The 17,330-nt window shown below is 39.8% G+C and overlaps 1 protein-coding gene across 6 annotated transcripts in view; it reads left to right on the forward strand.

Moving 5' to 3' along the window:
* The first annotated feature begins 1,913 nt into the window (after positions 1–1,913).
* LOC111862978 (high affinity cationic amino acid transporter 1) overlaps positions 1,914–17,330 on the forward strand; it is a 43,201-nt gene continuing 27,784 nt past the window's right edge. For 3 of the 6 annotated variants that reach the window (XM_023848877.2, XM_023848880.2, XM_033750881.1), the window contains exons 1-8: positions 1,918–2,135; positions 9,650–9,944; positions 10,420–10,548; positions 11,289–11,450; positions 12,284–12,388; positions 13,772–13,933; positions 14,450–14,574; positions 16,727–16,824. In XM_023848877.2, coding sequence (XP_023704645.2) covers positions 9,701–9,944; positions 10,420–10,548; positions 11,289–11,450; positions 12,284–12,388; positions 13,772–13,933; positions 14,450–14,574; positions 16,727–16,824 — 1,025 coding nt within the window. In that variant the 5' untranslated portion in view covers positions 1,918–2,135; positions 9,650–9,700. Of the gene's footprint in view, positions 2,136–9,649; positions 9,945–10,419; positions 10,549–11,288; positions 11,451–12,283; positions 12,389–13,771; positions 13,934–14,449; positions 14,575–16,726; positions 16,825–17,330 lie in introns of all 6 variants that reach the window. The other 3 variants (XM_023848879.2, XM_023848881.2, XM_033750880.1) reach the window with 2 other exon arrangements.

The following is a 17,330-nucleotide window of genomic DNA, read 5'->3' on the forward strand; positions in this document are numbered from 1 at the left end:
TCACGAATCTAACTGGCTTAAAATGGCAGGGTCTGAACGAGTAGGTAAAATATTTCCTTCACGCGTAATTCAGCGAAATAAAGGCACCTTCTGTTGATATGTATGTGACGGCACGACACGAAGTTCTTCTGGGTGTGTTGGGGCAGTAGGAAGGAGGATGAATGAATAAATGTTAGGTGTAGGAGGACTAGTATTTGGGTTCGAATCTCCGTCTGTACTCAGTTATCACAGCTCAGGTATTTTTTCTTCGTAATTTTCTTCGATTGTTGCTGGCAAGATAAAGATAAATTACAGTCCTCTTTCAATTCATCTCCAATCCTATCTCCATAGTAAATAACTTACCGGCGCTTTTGTGCAAAGAAGTGTCCTCTTGGCTGCTTTTGTAAGGAAAAGGTTGAGATAGTACTTTTAGATGCCAACTTTTGCGGATAGAGGGTGTCGCTTGGTCAGCGCAACGGATTCCCAATGCCGTTAATCTCGGTTTTCTAGACCGGAGCCGCTACTTTTCCATTCAAGTAGCTCCTCAGTTATCCTCACGAGGCTGAGTGGACCCCGTTCCAGACCCACTACTTCCCAGAAGATCTGGTAGCGCCGGGAATAGAGCCCGGGACCTCTGTATCTGTAGCCAGGAATTCTGACCACTAGACCACAGTTTGCACTAACTTCGCCGACAAGCGGCGGTCGCTCGGTCGGTATAGTTCGCTTGCGGACTAAAGGTCACAAAAGTGGGAGAATCTAGGATTTTTCCAGAAGGGGAGGGAGCCAGTTTTTCAAGTGGAGGGAAGCCTGAAAATGTGTTTACAAATGCGCGTTCAAGCTGTTTAATATTATTCTTACTGATGACTGTAGTGATTCTTAGCCGATGGTACTCGTATCCCAAGGGGTGCAAGAAAGATGTTTGGGGCTTTCATGAACACAAATAAAAATGTCTTAATTTTTGTTTGTATTTTGAATTGTTTCATTTTTTGGTCCGTTACACTATCAATCACAAAGTCAATAGAAAGTCCGTCGAGTGTAACAATTTGTAGGTCACTTCTTTATCACTTCTGCCTTACATGTTTCGGCTTAATAAAACCATCATCAGAGGCACATAGTACAATCATGAAAACACTGTCGTTGTTTAAGATGTACACACTTATATTTGCTGCGTGGACGCTGCTACAATATGTCGACGTGTAAAAGCACAACACTTGCTAGGATTGTTGAATGCACGTTCAATTCTCACATCCATCCGAAACTGCCCTCAAGTTAAAACGCCAATGTTAAAATATTCAAAAATTTAAAACATTTTACATTTTACTATGTGCCTCTGATGATGGTTTTATTAAGCCGAAACATGTAAGGCAGAAGTGATAAAGAAGTGACCTACAAATTGTTACACTCGACGGACTTTCTATTGACTTTTTGTTTGTATCCTTTTTGCATGGTCGTTAGTACGTTAGCAAGTTTGTTGCCTGTAGGTAATTACTTCCAAGCAGCAATTCACGATAAAGGCATTTAAACAAGTGCGTTGCAGTGGTAGAAGGAACTGTGTTTGAAAATTTCGATGTACTTCAAGATTTTTTAAAGGGGGTACAGTGTAAAATAGTTGCGAAACACTGTTTGGAGTATTTGGGAGCGAAAGAATCAACATTTTATTAATTTTTGGTATATTGATATTTGATGTATTTCTTTGCTCCGTTTGATTTTTTTTTTATCAGGAAGGGGCAGAGTCCTAGATTTCTCCCCCTGCTGGCCCCCATGGTCTCCGAACTGTTAATTTATTCCTATTTTTATCCATTCACCGCTCCTTGAGACACCCTTCACCGAGCACAGACGGCACAGACTTACCCGAAACCGATTACCACAAACGTAAACATAAGTTTGCTATGCCCATTCATAGTTGTCGCTACTGATCAAGCAAAACAGGAGTTCATATCGGCCGCTCCAATCCAAGATATCACCGGCATTCGTGCATTAAGCAGCTCACGAGGACTATGTACAGTTATCCACAATCCGTGTAACTGAGCACAGCTGCTGGTGTCCTTGACGACTGCCTCGTTTGCCTTGTTAACAGTTCCGCAGCCATATTCAGCTGTATGAAGAACATCTGCTGCATCTGAATTCGGTACTGATCGTTAGTGTCACTTATCCCGGTGAGTCATCTAATTTTATTTATGTACTTAATACTTCGATTTTAAGTCTAAACGCACACAATACGATTTATGACTGACAGTATATGTGTTGTGTAATTTTCACCACCCCCCCCTTTCAATTAAAATTCTGTCCTAATGACGTAACTCCATTCGCTGTTTTAATGGGGAAAGGAGGGAAGAAGATAAACGTGCGAAAGGGATAAATGAAACAGAGACGTTGAAGGATGATGATAAATTATTCTCTGTTGAATTTTAACGGCATTTTTCCTCCAGTGTTATGTATTACGTAACAGTAAAATCAGTTTCAGTCTCGTATTGGGAGTAGAGTTTCAATAGATTTTAGGTGGCGCATTTTATATGTATGTGTGTGGATCTTAATGTTGTATTATAAATACATTGCAGAGATGTTCTCCAAATTTATTATGAGCATATGTGCCGGGTGATGCAGACGGGAGTAGGAATGACTGGGCTCACCTAAGCCAGGACTCCGTTATAATAATTAACATTTTAATGCCAATTTCTAAAGCATATTGATCAGGTGAAAACTGAGCAAATCGAGATTCTATTGCAGAATATTCCCAAAATATTTAAAATGAATATTACGCCTAACCGGTATAGCGCAGTCGGTATAGCGACTGGCTACGGGTTGGATGACTAAGGGGTCGGAGTTCGAGACCTGATGGGGGCAAGAATTTTCTCTTCCCCAAGTCCTCCAAACTGGCCCTGGGGTCCACACGACCTCATATCCAATGGCTACCGTGGGCTTTCCCCCGGGGTAAAGCGGCAGGGGCGTGAAGCTGACCACTCACCTCCAACTAATGCCGAGATCAAGAAAATGTGGATCTATATATCCACTCCCCCATACGCCTCAATGGTGTAGTGCTTAATTAGTTAAGCACATGGACAACTTTAACTTCTTTACGCTTGATTGCATCCCTGCGGGGCGAACGTCCTTCCGTCTCTACCCATGAAATAACCCGACAACTGAGCGGGTTTTCATACAATTTGATATTGGGGGTTCTGTTAACTCATGCCAATATGGGTTAAATTGGGGACGTAATAATGGACCTTTTGCAAGTGCTTTTGTGTGCAAGCTTAACTCACACGCAACTGACATGTATTGGAACCAAAAATTTGTTACAGAGTTTTGAGAGGAACATGGAATGCGTTTTTATGCACAAATACACATTTCCCATACACTTTACAGTTTTCAAGAGAGCTAAACGAAAGAGAGACAAGGCTCCAAAAGTGTTACATTATGTATAGAATTGCTGGCGAATTTTTTGAGCTTTGAAATTGACGTGCTTGCCATTACGTACTGCGTTCCAGTACCCTCTCACCCCCACCTGGGGGGTGGGGGTGCAGCAGGGACATACGGCCCAGGCCCCTGGTACTAAATATATTCTTATTTAATTTAAAAGAATGTTATAATTAAGCAAGCATAAGGGAATTCTGTTTACTTGAATTGTTGGCCTGTTATTCTTGGCCTTTATTCGACATTTGTTTTGTAGAGCATCTGATTGTCTGAAAGTACTTATTAGATGCATTTATATGACTTTTATATGGGGGTTGGGAGTCTAATATTTGTGACTCACTCGGGCTCAATCTCACCGCTCACAGACCCTACCTACGTGCATATTTGTGCGCATGTGTACGCGTTTCTTAGGGTAGGACCCATTTTTCTTATAAATATCTTAATGTTTTAACGTGTATACCAATGGGCTCTAGTATTTATCCAGAGTTTTTTGTTTCCCCATACAAATAAACCAACACACAGAAAAAAAATGTTGTCTTATATGGCCCACAACTCGTTAATCAAGGAGATATATTTTACTGAAACACACTGTAAACAATATTTCTGTGAACACCATCTTAGATCTGGCGCAGCTCAGTAGGTATAGCGACTAGTTACGGGCTGAATGACCTAGGAACAAGGGTTAGATTGCTAGCAAGGCAAAAACAAACATCACTTGCTTGTTTGATTGATCGGCCTATTCTTCGACCCTGAAGCAAGAGGCAATATATTCTTCCGAAACGTTGGGAAACTTCTGCCAGACGACATGGCAGCATATCACGGAAGATAGCATTGTCCAATTTTTCTCTTCTCCACAGATTTCAGGTGTCGCCTGAGGCCCAAAGGGTACCGGTGAGCTCTTGCTCTGGGGGTTAAAACGGCCGGGGTGTGAAGCTGATCGCTCACCTGTACCCAGTGACGAGGTTAAGAATTCATGTACATCTTCATGGCGTGATGTTTAATTAAGTACAGCGACTTCTTTACCTTTTTACTTCCATTTATTTACTTAAAAATTGCTGATGCAGAGTTCGTCTTTACTGTCGTTACAACCCTACGTGGGTTTTGGCCTTCTCCGTGGTTTTCTGGAGGTTTCGCAACAGTAAATTTTTTTATGAGTGTGGTCGTTAGCCCCACATCCCCCCCCCCATCCTGGAGGTCCAGGGACTACACTTCGCCCCGCCATTTTCTTTGACTGGCATGGGTGACTCTGCCAGGAGCTTACACTCTCGCCAGCATAGCTCTCCGGGTCATTGGGGCGCGCTAAACTCCTCCGCACCATAAGGCAGTAGTCCTCGAGGAAGACTGCCTCAGAGTAGTGAAGCCAGTATGTTATTCTGGTCTCTGTTCCAGCATTTTATGGAATTAGCGAGTTCGAGTGACCTGTCACAGGTCCCCGTGCTATACTACGAAGCGAAAGAAACGAATAAGATCCTATTATTGGCTCTGTCACCTTGCTCGTTTGTAATCTTCATATATTAATTTACGGTGTGTTTATACACGAACTGTGATGTCAGAGCCAATAATTTTTTCATTCATAATTTGACGCTGAAGTGCATTATTCCTACTGAACAAGAAAATTAATCCAGCCCATAATCTACCAACATATATATATATATATTTTTAAATCCATTTTAATATCCTCCTATCTACCTCCAAGTATTTCAAAGGTATCTTTCTTCCAAGATTTCCTACTGATATTTTGTATGCATTCTTCTTATTTGTTGTGTTTGCTACATGCACTGCCCATCTTATTCTCCTAGGTTTGATCGTCCTAATAATATGGTGAGAGGCATAAATTATGAAGCTCCTTATCGTGCAGTTGACTCCAGCCTCCCTCTGAAGTTTAAGTAAATCATAAATAAACAATATTTTCTCTTCTGTCAGAAAAATGGTATCTCGGTGCATCAGAATATGATAATTTTATCTGTTGAACTGTCATAAAGTACATAGTGTAACTTAACAGGCAACTTCAGTGATGCGCTGCACTGGCCTGGATTCTGGTACTGCTCCCTCGTGTTGCTAAGTTCACATTTCACTACGTGTAAAGAACATCCTGGACAAGGCTTCTTCTTCTTCTTCTTCTTCTTCTTCTTCTTATTTTGTAATTGGTATAGGGGTACCATATCTCAATTCTTTAAAGCGCGGCGGTGACTATATGTACCACCTCCTTTAACATTAAACATCTCTGCATTCTGCCTATAGAATGTGTTGATGGATTTCGTACGATTCTTAGAATAAACAGTCTCAATTTCCGCCTTTCAAATTTCCTTACCGCCCTTCCCCCAGAGCTGTTTCGGGGTTAAAGCGACAGGGACATGAAGCTGACCACTCACCTCCATCTAGTGCCGAGGTCAAGAATGGTAACGCCGAACCTCCACGCTCCCATGCGTCTTCATGCCGTGGTGATTATTGGATCGAGCCCAGGGATAACTTTACAGTAAAGCCTCGAATAAACGGAACCGATTTAACGGATAAAATTCTTCGGTACTTTTCTTTTGTTCTCCTGTCGATATATCGGTACTTCCCCGTAACAGTCTGCTTGATATTTCCTGTCGTGCTGCGAACGTAACGCGTCTCTAGTACAACACAAATTGTTCCATCACAAATGAAATTTGTGTTGTGCGTGTTTCGTTTGTTCTGTTACATTTTTTTTTTTGTAAAGTAATATATCATGGTGGAAAAAAGAAAAATTACAAACTTGAGTGTAAAACAAAAATTAGAATTTATTGAAAAACTAAACAATTTTGGTTTGATACAAATATTTTTTTACGGACAATGGGATTTAAGGGACATTTCGGCAATATCGGACACCGTTCCCCCCAATTAGACCATTAAATCGAGAATATGCTGTACCCAATTTATATCCCTAAACAGCATTAACTGATTGGTCTCTGTAATGTTGACGGATTGTGTTTCCTGTGAGGGAGGAACTGAATTTTTATGTAGGTATTGTTTAGTTGAATTTCAGGTTTCAGAGGGCTAATTACATCTAATCTCTCCATGTCTCAAAACGTACACTTAAAAAGCAGATAAAATAGATAATCTATGATAAGATGTCACCTGAAGAACGCAGAACCAGGAGCACGATAAATGAACATCCAACAACTTATGTGGGTAGCGCCCTATCTTATCTCGGCTATGTGCGTCTGCATCTTCCATTGTTTGGTCACAGGTGACTAATTACGTCCGCATTTATCGCTGATGAGTGGTTATGCTTCAGACTCATTTGTACGTTTATAACATTATTTTTACTGTTTATAGGCATTTTATTCTGTATTTCAATTTTTTGGCCCACAGATATTCTTAGGTAAATGAATAAGATATCGTCTACCATGGTGAATAGTAATTTATGTGTTCAATTCTAGCCTGAAATGAAGAGTTCAGTTTATCCTAATGCATAATCTGACAGTAGGAGTTTCTGGGAAATTTACATTGTGAGATATGACGAATGTTTGAAAGTTGAGAAATATGACTGCCAGTTTTGGTAATTTAATTGGTGATTGCATTGACTGATAATAGTTCTACCAACGCATACAATTCGGTGCAATAAATTTATCTGCCTGCCCTTGTACTTTGAAAGAAAAACATGAAAATAAGAAGGAATATATTATGCTAGATATAAACTCGAAAATTTATAAGTGCCTTTTAAAATGATTCTTTGAGAGTAACCTGTGCTCCAATTTTAAGGTCTCATTTTGTTGAAGATGGGCAGTGGCGTGGCACAAACGCCATCACAACGAACTGCTTTCAAGATACCCCACAGAACATGTTACTTCCTAGTCTAATTTCAACAGAATCAGACCTTAAAATAAGGACCGCCGCAAACAATTGCATAAAAGGACAATAATGCAGAGTCCCTAATAATATACATCAACTAAAGAATCCTTAAGACCTGTAGAAGTTCTCACAGCGGTTTTTATATAGAGTCGAAGGATAAGCCGAGCAAGATACCAGCGTGAAAGCAGGTGGCAAGCAGTGCTTTCACGCTGGTATCTTGCTCGGCATATTGTTCGAGCCTGAAGATGGAGCCGATATGTTTCTCCGAAACGTCGATTGAATTTCAAGGGACTACATGGCGTTTTATCCCAGAAGGTAACACTTATCATTGTAAGATCTAATCAGCAACAGATCTATTGTCAACACAGGCATCCAGGAAGAAACACAACGTAGGTCAATAATATACCCTCAACGCAGTTCTTTCAGCAGAATAATTACGTACATCGCCTATAAAGAAGTGTGTTACAGATATAACATTGGAATCTTCTAAAACAGGGCCCAATCACTTCCACGCCATAAACTAAATGTACGTATTTTAACCACACCTCTCCAACAAAAATACACCCCACCTTATCTCCTCGACTTTATGTATTCTACATTCCTCCCGAAAAATCCCCCAACATCTTATAAGCGATTTTTACACAATTTCTTTATTAGTGAGTTTTAAATTTAGTACGTACGTGTTACTGGATCCGGGATAGCGCAGTCGGTATAGCGAATGGCTACGGGCTGGACGACTGAGGAGTTCGAAGTTCAAGTCAAGAATCTTCCGTTCTCCATGTCGTCCAGACCGGCTCTGGGTCCCACCCAATCTCCTATCCAAAGGGTACCGGGGGCTTTTTCTCGGGTGTAAAGCGGCCGGGGCGTGAAGCTGACCACTCACGTCCAGCTAGTGCAGAGGTCAAGAAAATGCGTATCTATACATTTACTCCCCCATACGCCTTCATGGTGTAGTGCTTAATTAATTAAGCACAGTGACAACTTTACCTTACCAAGGGGCAGTGGATTGACAAATTTTAATTAAACTCCACGATATAAGATTTTTTGAACATCCATTCAGTGGTTCTCCAGTTATTTTATCTAGAGACAGAAAGACGGCCAGGGTGGGTTTAACAAGTCCTGCTGGAATGGGAACAAGTAGAAGAAGAAAAAAGGGCAATTAATATTTACGAAGAAGGTAAAAGGAGATGTTGTGCAAAGAACGGTTGCTACCATTCAGTTCAGAATCATTACCATCCCATCCCGTATTAAAAAATCAACTGGAGCTTAAAACATACAGAACTACAATTTTAACTGATAGCTCAGTCAGCATAGTGACGGGCTCCGAGTTGGACGGCTGGGTTCCGATTTCCGGGAAGAACGAGAACATTTTCTCTACTTCAAAGTGTGCAGACCGGTTCTAGGGCCCACCCAGCCTCCCACGGCTGTTTCCCCGGGAGTAAAGCTGCTGGAGTGTGAAGCTGACCGCTCACCTCCATCTATTGCTGAGGTCAAGAATGGTAGAGCTATAACTCCACTCCCTCATACGCCTCCTTTGCCTGGTGCTTAATTAATTATGCAAAGGGACGGCCTTACCTTTTATAATTGTAGTTATTGTATATGGGTTTTAAACGTGATCTCATGCTAAGTGTGTCTGAGAACAAAGTGTTAAGGGAGGGAGGGGAGAGGGAAGCTACAGAAGGGAGTCCAAAATGATGTAACAAGGAGTTCCAAAGTTTGTATTCTGTACTACAGCATGTGTTACTGAGCGGATGGAATGAAAGCGAGTAGGACGAGCAAAATATATTGGGGTCAGCAAGGAGGTCAAAACAGGCATCTCCCCCCCCCCACACTCAGGATTTCTGGAATCAAATTGAAATTGAAGGGGAAAAGAGGGAAGTATAACAAATATTATTAACATGATTTAAAAGTATTCTAAAAATATTCTTCTACCCCAATGTAGGGTAATCAGTAAAAATAGTCTTAAAATGTCCTAAATGTAAATCTATTCCCATATTTTCTGGATCTCCCCCTTGGAAGGAATTCTGGCAGTGTCCATGATTTGTACCCCTGGATTTATTCTTCGTTTGCGTAAGCGATCAAAATGTTTTCTGCAGTGTATACATTTCCTCCTTCCTCCTCCTCCTGTATATTTACCATCGCCATCGCCACCACCACTGCCACTGCCACCACCACTGGCATCTTCTTCTCTTTCATGTTAGTACTTGAGTCAGTACCTGGCCACCTTCTGATTTACTGAGGTATTCTGAATCATACACTAGCAGATGACTGATATCCTTACATAATGGGTCAGTTCAAATGCTATATACAAACATTTGGATATATGTTTTAATGGACTGATGTCTCAAATGCATACAAAAATTCTTCTTGCCAAGCAGTTTATGTCCATAAGTACAGATGCACTAGATATGATACTACATTCCAGCTTTGTTTTTGCTTGCAGGTCTGGGGGGGTGGAGTGAGGACCAGGCTAAGACACCTTGCCCTAACTGCGATGGTAGTGAGCACTGGCTGGAGCTGGTGGCATGCTCTGGGTCGACGCAAGGTACTGGATTCCCTTGCATTAGGCAGTTCTGAGCTAGCTCGTGTCCTCAGCACCTTTGACCTTACTGCTCTTGGTGTGGGAAGCACTCTGGGAGTTGGTGTATACGTACTTGCAGGAAATGTTTCCAAGAACATTGCAGGCCCAGCTGTGGTTGTGTCCTTCCTGATAGCAGCTGTTGCATCTCTATTTGCAGGTAATTAACATTGTTTCAACTGAATAAACTTTGAAAATGTCTCATATTCAGCTCAGTAGTACTTATTCTTTCACACAACTTTAACAATTTAATTACTAACTTGGGAAAACAGATACTAGAGGTATCTGAAAATGAAGTTTTATATAGTATTCAGTCATAAGAGTAAAAATGTGTTAATGCTGGCTTTAAAATAAAATAGGTTAGCATTTCAGTTTTGATTTCTTTCCAAAATTTCTGGGTTGGGGGGGGGGGATAACTGCTTGCCTCTTCCTCTCTGCAGCCCCCATGGAAAGCAGGACAGATATTTGTATACAAAATGCATCATTTAATGCCACCTTAATGATGCATTTTCCTGTTTTAGTTGAACTTCAAGGACTAATGCCTGCAGACGGTGAGACTTGCAAGCTGGAAACTAACGTACCTATGTGATGAGTTTCCTTTATATTCTGTGACATCAGTCGTTACTTTGTTTTAGGATTGTGTTATGCAGAATTTGGAGCAAGGGTTCCTCGAGCAGGATCTGCATATATCTATAGTTATGTTTGTGTGGGGGAATTTGTAGCATTCATCATTGGATGGAATCTCATTCTAGAATATGTAATAGGTAAGTTCAGTTTTTATTCTCTAAAACTTCATGAAATTACTATGCTGAACACACAGTATATGCATTGATCACCTGTGGAAATATTAAACAGTGTAATATGATAAATATTTAACAAATTAAAATGTCAAGTGTGAACATTACCTAAAGAAAATTTGGAACTAAGCATTTTAATATAAGTTATTGTTCATAATTTGAAAGAAACTGCAATTAATACCATTAAAAGGAACTCCAAAAGGTCCGTGCTTTTCATTTGTTGCAAACTTCTATACCTTCTTGTCAGATTATTTAAATATTATCACGTGTTTGAGTTACTAGACGGGGTTTGGTTTGGTGACTAGATTTATTGACCACTTATAAACACAACTCATAACTACAAGTGACTGTAACAGCCTCACTGGTTTACACACTGTAAAGATCACTATAACTGCAGCACAACATAAAGTCTTCTATGTCTTCACTAGTCCTTCCCTGGTAAAGGATCTTAACACTGTCCTCTGTTTACACCCTTACCGTCTGGCGAATATTCCACAACTGAATTTGTTATTTCAACTAACTGGGTCCCAGGCTGGCGGCCATCTCATACCAACCTTCTAGTCATAATATGTCAGCACAGATCAGCAGAAAACAGCGTGCATATTTGTTGTGGGAATTACCTAGCAACGGCCTCTGTTTGCAGAGTCACCACTTAACAACGGGTCTACATGCTATGATATTGACTGCCATGTTCCTTTGTATTTCAGGTTCTGCAAGTGTTGCAAGAGGTTTAAGCAAATATCTTGATTCTCTTCTTAATGAAACAATGGAACAAACGTTTCTTGAAACCATGCCAATGGCTACAGATTCCTTTGCACTATCACCTTATTTTGATATCTTTGCATTTGGAATATCATTCATTTTAGCAGGTATGCATTAACTAATTTATGAAATATACTGAACTGAATAAAAGTTCTTGATGCACAAACAAGATAGTACATTTTATTTCCTCCTATATATGCATAAAAAGAGTTTCTAGTGAACATGGATGTTATTAGACCATTTCATCATATATAATTCCTCACACAGCTAACAAGAACTTTTCTTCTTCTTTCTAGAGGGGGGAGTGACATTGAAGAAAGAGGATTGAAGTCATTAACGCCATTAGCATTAAATTTCAAGAACTTACCACCACTGTGTGTATGGTTAGCTGTTATTAATTTAACTTGGTCACTTTGAGGGATGAGGCTGTTACTAATTGGTTAGGAGGCTGGGTGAGCCCCATTGCCAGTTAGGACACTGTGGAGAAGAAGATCACCCTGCTGGTAGTTGAACTCTGATTCCTCACTCTCTAGTGTAGTGGCTGTACTGATGGGGCTATCATGACTCCCCTTCAACAACAGTTGCTTAAGAAGCCTGAAGAATGATGAAAAGTGAAACATTGCTTGTGCAATATTTTGTTATTGATTTATGTTTTATATACACACCAAACTTTTGTAAACTGAAATTTTATCCTAACTGAAAAATGCAACTAGAATTTTAATAGGAGTGGTAACATTGTCAATTGAAATTTTGATTAACAAGTTTAGAAAATACTGGGACAGGGAAACCTAAAATAAAGTCTGCAAGGGATAAAAAATAACAGCTTGCTGAGTGTGTCCATACTGTATATAAAATAGCCTTAAAATATTACATCTGCTTGAAAGAGGAATGGCTACTAATTTTTTCTTTAAAAATGTTTTCCTAATTCTGTGTGTTTCAGTTGCACTTTCCTTGGGTGTTAAGGAATCATCTTTAGTAAACAGCCTATTTACCATAGTAAATATCGCTGTTGTTCTGTTTGTAATCCTTGCTGGTTCATTCAAAGGTAAGTTGGCTACATTGTAATTCCCATGACAGCCAGTTATGATTATTTTTATCTAAACCTTTCATTAGAAGAGAAATAACTGAAACAGAATGAGACACATTCAGAATGACTGTCACTATACATGTGAGGTGTACAAGCAAGGACCTTGCACTTTATTTGCCCAAAATGGAGAGGTTACAGACCCATTGGAAGCTGATATCAACTCATAACAGCACTTGGCACAATGCATCTGTAAACAGCATTCACTGGCCAGAAACATCGCCAGTTGTATGTTTAATTTGCAAGTCACATTCTTTTATGACGATCCTGGCTAAACTTAGATTATTTGGCTTTGCTTCCACATGCATTGACATCTGATGCACAAATGAAGGTCTTACAACAGTGCAACATTTTTCCACCAATACTGGGGCTTGCTATGTCACATGCAGGTAGACTCAGTGGTCATCAGATCCTAGTGGGAGAGTTACAGATTCTGCATTTTCTGTGATCATTATGATTCAGTACAGTAATTGATGTTCTACAGTATTTGTGGAATTTTAAACTATCCTATGTGATTAGATGTAAAAATAGAAGTTGTGGCTAAAAGTTACAGAGCCCATAGTAAAAGTAAAAAGTAAAGTAAAGCTATCCCTGTTACAGGCCGTGAAGGCCCATAGTGTTGTGAGACGTTGAGGGTCCCACATCATCTAGATAATCGGCTCTAAGGTTGTCAGCCTTATGCGCTGGCCGCGCTTTACTCCCCAGGAAAATGATTTAATTAATTCCTGGTACTCATTTCTGTTAGAGGTTGAGTTAACCCCAGGGCCACATTATGGCTGGAAGGATTAGGTCAATTGAAAAAATCCAGTGACCTCATCTGGTTTGTAGCACAGTGCCTCAACCAACTACGCTACTGCATGCCCCCTACAGAGCCTGTACTTCATAAGAAAATGTGTATGCATGTACAGGCTGTCCCATGAGGAAAGGTCAATATTCTGGGAGATAATTGTATCGATCATTCTAAGCAAAATATGTATATGTATATGTATACGTTACTGAACATTTTTCGTAATGTTTTACATACCACATGGGAAACTGCTGTGTTAGGAGAAATATTTCTTTCATAGTATGGAGAGGGTTAAGGACAGGTTAAACTATATTTTACTAGAAGAATCTGTAAAAGGTAAATTATAAAGGGTGATTGGGATTAGCTCTTTCTAAGAGGCCCAACTGCGTAGGTGTCTTGCCCCCTCACTTGAGGATGGAAACGAATCTAGTTTCTGGAATGTCATGTTTTCTATTTTCTTGAATAACAGGCAATGGAAAATGTCCAAAAATCCAGTAATTCTGTGTGTAAAAGGTAGTTTAAAATAATTTGAGATATGCATTTATTTCTGTTCGCAGCTGATTCAAAGAACTGGGCTATAAAGAAAGAAGACATTATCACCGATAGTCCTCAGGGTGGAGGAGAGGGAGGATTTTTTCCTTTTGGTGTCAGTGGTGCTATAAAAGGAGCTGCCACCTGCTTCTATGGCTTTGTTGGTTTCGATTGTGTAGCCACTACAGGTAAAATTGGGTCTCATGTTTTGCCGTATAACTCTAAAATTTCAATTTTTAATCTTTACAGTTTAAAGCTGACAGAACTTTCTCATAACAAACATGTGAGTGCTGGCTGATAAATATTAATTTATTTCTCTTTTACAATGTCCAGACTGGCTGTGGTGACAATACAGCCTCTTAGCCTACGGGTTTCAGGGGTCTTTTTACGCTGGTGGTAAAGTGGCTTGTTCATGAAAGCTAATCCCTCATTACCCTCTCTTTTTGAGGTTGAGAATGCATAGGTCTCTATACCTTCATTATCCAGTATGTCTTCATGATATAGTGCAGAGGAATAAATTTATCTGTACCATTAGATATAATCCGTAAGCACGTGCTCTGAGCAGCACCACTGATATGATGTACATTTTCACTAATATTTTTCTTGTTCCAAAAAGAATAGCTTGTGCTTGTGTTTTATTTACTTCACTTTATTGATTTTCTGGCTAAGCTTCTTATGCTGATTTTTTTCTTTCCATACTGCAGGTGAAGAAGTGAGGAACCCCCAGAAAGCAATCCCAATTGCTATCATTTTGTCCCTCACCATTATCTTCCTCTCCTATTTTGGAGTTTCAACTGTCCTGACTCTCATGTGGCCATATTATTTACAGGTGAGATAATGCAAATTATGATTAGAATCATCCCTTGTTTTATGAAGGTTCTTCAAATGAAACTTAATTAGGGATTATTCTGAGTGAAGCAGATGAGACCATTAATAAAAATAGTCAATATGAGCACTATTCTGTTTGCTCCAATTAACAAAAATAAGCTCTGTGGTTTTAGTCCACAAGCGAACTATACTGACTGAGTGACTCCCGCTTGTCGGCGAAGTTAATGCCAACTTTAGCAGATAGAGGATGTCGTGTGGTCAGCGCAATGAATTCCCATGGCTGTTAATTTCGGTTTTCTAGACTGGAGCTGCTGTTTCCTTGAAATAGCTCCTCAGTTATCCTCATGAGGCTGAGTGGGCCCCATTCCAGACCCGCTGCTTCTCAGAAAATCTTGTAGCGCCGGGAATCGAACCCGGACTTCTGGATGTGTAGCCAGAAACTTTGATGACTAGACCACAGAGGCGGCCACTGTTTGCTCCAATTGCCAATTGTTTTGCATGGCTTGAGGTTAATCTCTGCTTTGTCATGCACACAGCCACATGATCACATCCATTGCAAACAAATTTAATTTGAACCGTCCTCATGTACTGGTGGGATGTGAGGTTCTGAGAGCAGATATTATGAAGAGTGTCATCCTCTGGGATGTGACTCTATGTAGTTTGGAAGATTTTACAAGTGTTTGAAAAAAGATGGTCTATCTCCAACTTCAAGGCAGAAGAGTAAGATGAGAGTGGACAAACTGATATGGATAGAGGAAGAAAGAGAGCCAGGACCTTGACCAAATGAAGTAGAGTAAGAAATGTGAAAGAATGTGAGGCCTCTCCCCTTATTTCTATACCTTTTTTTTTCGATGCTTAGCTTACTTGTCTCTCCTGAAGATTGATGCTACAGGTTTTTCCAGAATGATGGTAACTTTAGCAGACTATATGGTGCCACAGCCAAGAATACAATACTTTTCATTAGGTTTTAGTGTATATAACTTTCTCAGCCTGCAAGCTGTTTTTGAGAAATATTATGTTTGGGCCTTCATAAATTACTGAAATTCAATGAAAATCATTAGTCATTTTTGAGAAAATCACAATTTTCTGTTAGGGGACACCTGTGAAAATCCTCTATTTTTGGAGCTATGGTGTTCATATCCACTGGGCGTCGACTTACACAGGATGAACTCTTAAAAACTAAATATGAATAAAATCTTTCCAACCGTTCAAGCACTAGCAGGGCACACACATGTGAATATGTCTGTATATGTACTCATTTTTAATAATGGACTACGTCTATATCTGTGGTGACTTGTTATCACCTGTATGATTACTTGAAGTATCAATAAATTAAATTAAAATTAAAAAAATGTGTACATGAAAACATATGCAAACAGATGACATTACAAAATTCACATTCTCACATTCAGGGGTGCTGAAATAGTGTAAATCCATAAACATCTCTAGATCCGTTATTTTCACACTAACAGTACTTTCTCTTACTACGTACAGTACATAAGAAAGCAAAAGTTCAGAATGAGAAGAGGAGATTATGAAAATATTGATATACATTTTACCTTCAATAAGCTTTTACTGTTCTTTAATTAAGCCATGCATTGGTTCACACATTCATTATTATTTATTCCACAACTGACAGTCATTTTTTTACTGACTGTGAATCTATGGAATATATGTAGGTGCATATGTATGTGTGTGTGTGTGTACGTACGCACATGGCCACACCATAGCTCAAGCGGTTAGTCACTGGCTTCCCACTGCGGTGGCCCGGGTCCGATCCCGAGTCTGGTCAAGTGGGATCTGTGGTGGACAAAGTGGCGCTGGGGCAGGTTGTCTCCGAGTACTTTGGTTTCCCCTGCCAATCTTCATTCCACCAATTGCTCCACAATCACCCTCACCTATCATCTGGGGCTGGTACAACAGGCCAGAAGTGGCCACAGTACAAAGGACTTAGACCCACCCCACTAGCAACAAAAAAAATAATATGTATGTATACAATCATTTGTTCATTCATTCCAGACATCATTTAATTGCCTTTTCTTGTATCTGTCAAGTTAATTCTGAATTCAAGAGATATTACATGTTAAAATAAGCAAATAATCAATTAATTAGTTCTGTACTATAAGCCTGTAATAATATTTTAACATGCACAGGATTCTGATGCCCCAATTCCGAAGGTGTTTCTTGAGACAGGCTGGCCTGTTGCACAGTGGATAGTAACAATAGGAGGAATATTCGGGCTGTGTGCAAGGTATGTGGGTTGAAATAGAAGGAATGTAATGTCTTTTATGTTGAATGTTACCTTCTGGGATGTAATGCCGTGTAGTCTACTGAAAATCGGCTGACCTTTTGGAGGAATATGCCGCTTCCCTCTTCAGGGTTGAAGAATAAGCCAAGCAAGAAACCAGTATGAAGCACTTAACATTCTGTTATACCCTAGAAGATAGAATTCTTCATAATCATCGCCATGAGAACTTAAACGTTTTAATGTTACTTTTAAATATCTTACATGGCTTCCTATTTTATTCTCCTTCTTCTCTTTGTGGATTGGGCTTAGGACTCTGCCTGATGTCATAGCCATATTTTGAACACTTAAGATAAACATAAAAATTAGAATATACAAAACTATAATTTTGCCTATGATTCTGTATGGGTGTGAAATTTGGTCTCTGACATTAAGGGAGGAACATAGACTGAGGGTGTTTACGAATAGGGTGCTAAGGAGAATATTTGGATTGAAGAGGGATGAAGTGACAG

This window comes from Cryptotermes secundus, unplaced genomic scaffold, assembly GCF_002891405.2.
Source record: "Cryptotermes secundus unplaced genomic scaffold, Csec_1.0 scaffold1016, whole genome shotgun sequence".
NCBI lineage: Eukaryota > Metazoa > Arthropoda > Insecta > Blattodea > Kalotermitidae > Cryptotermes > Cryptotermes secundus.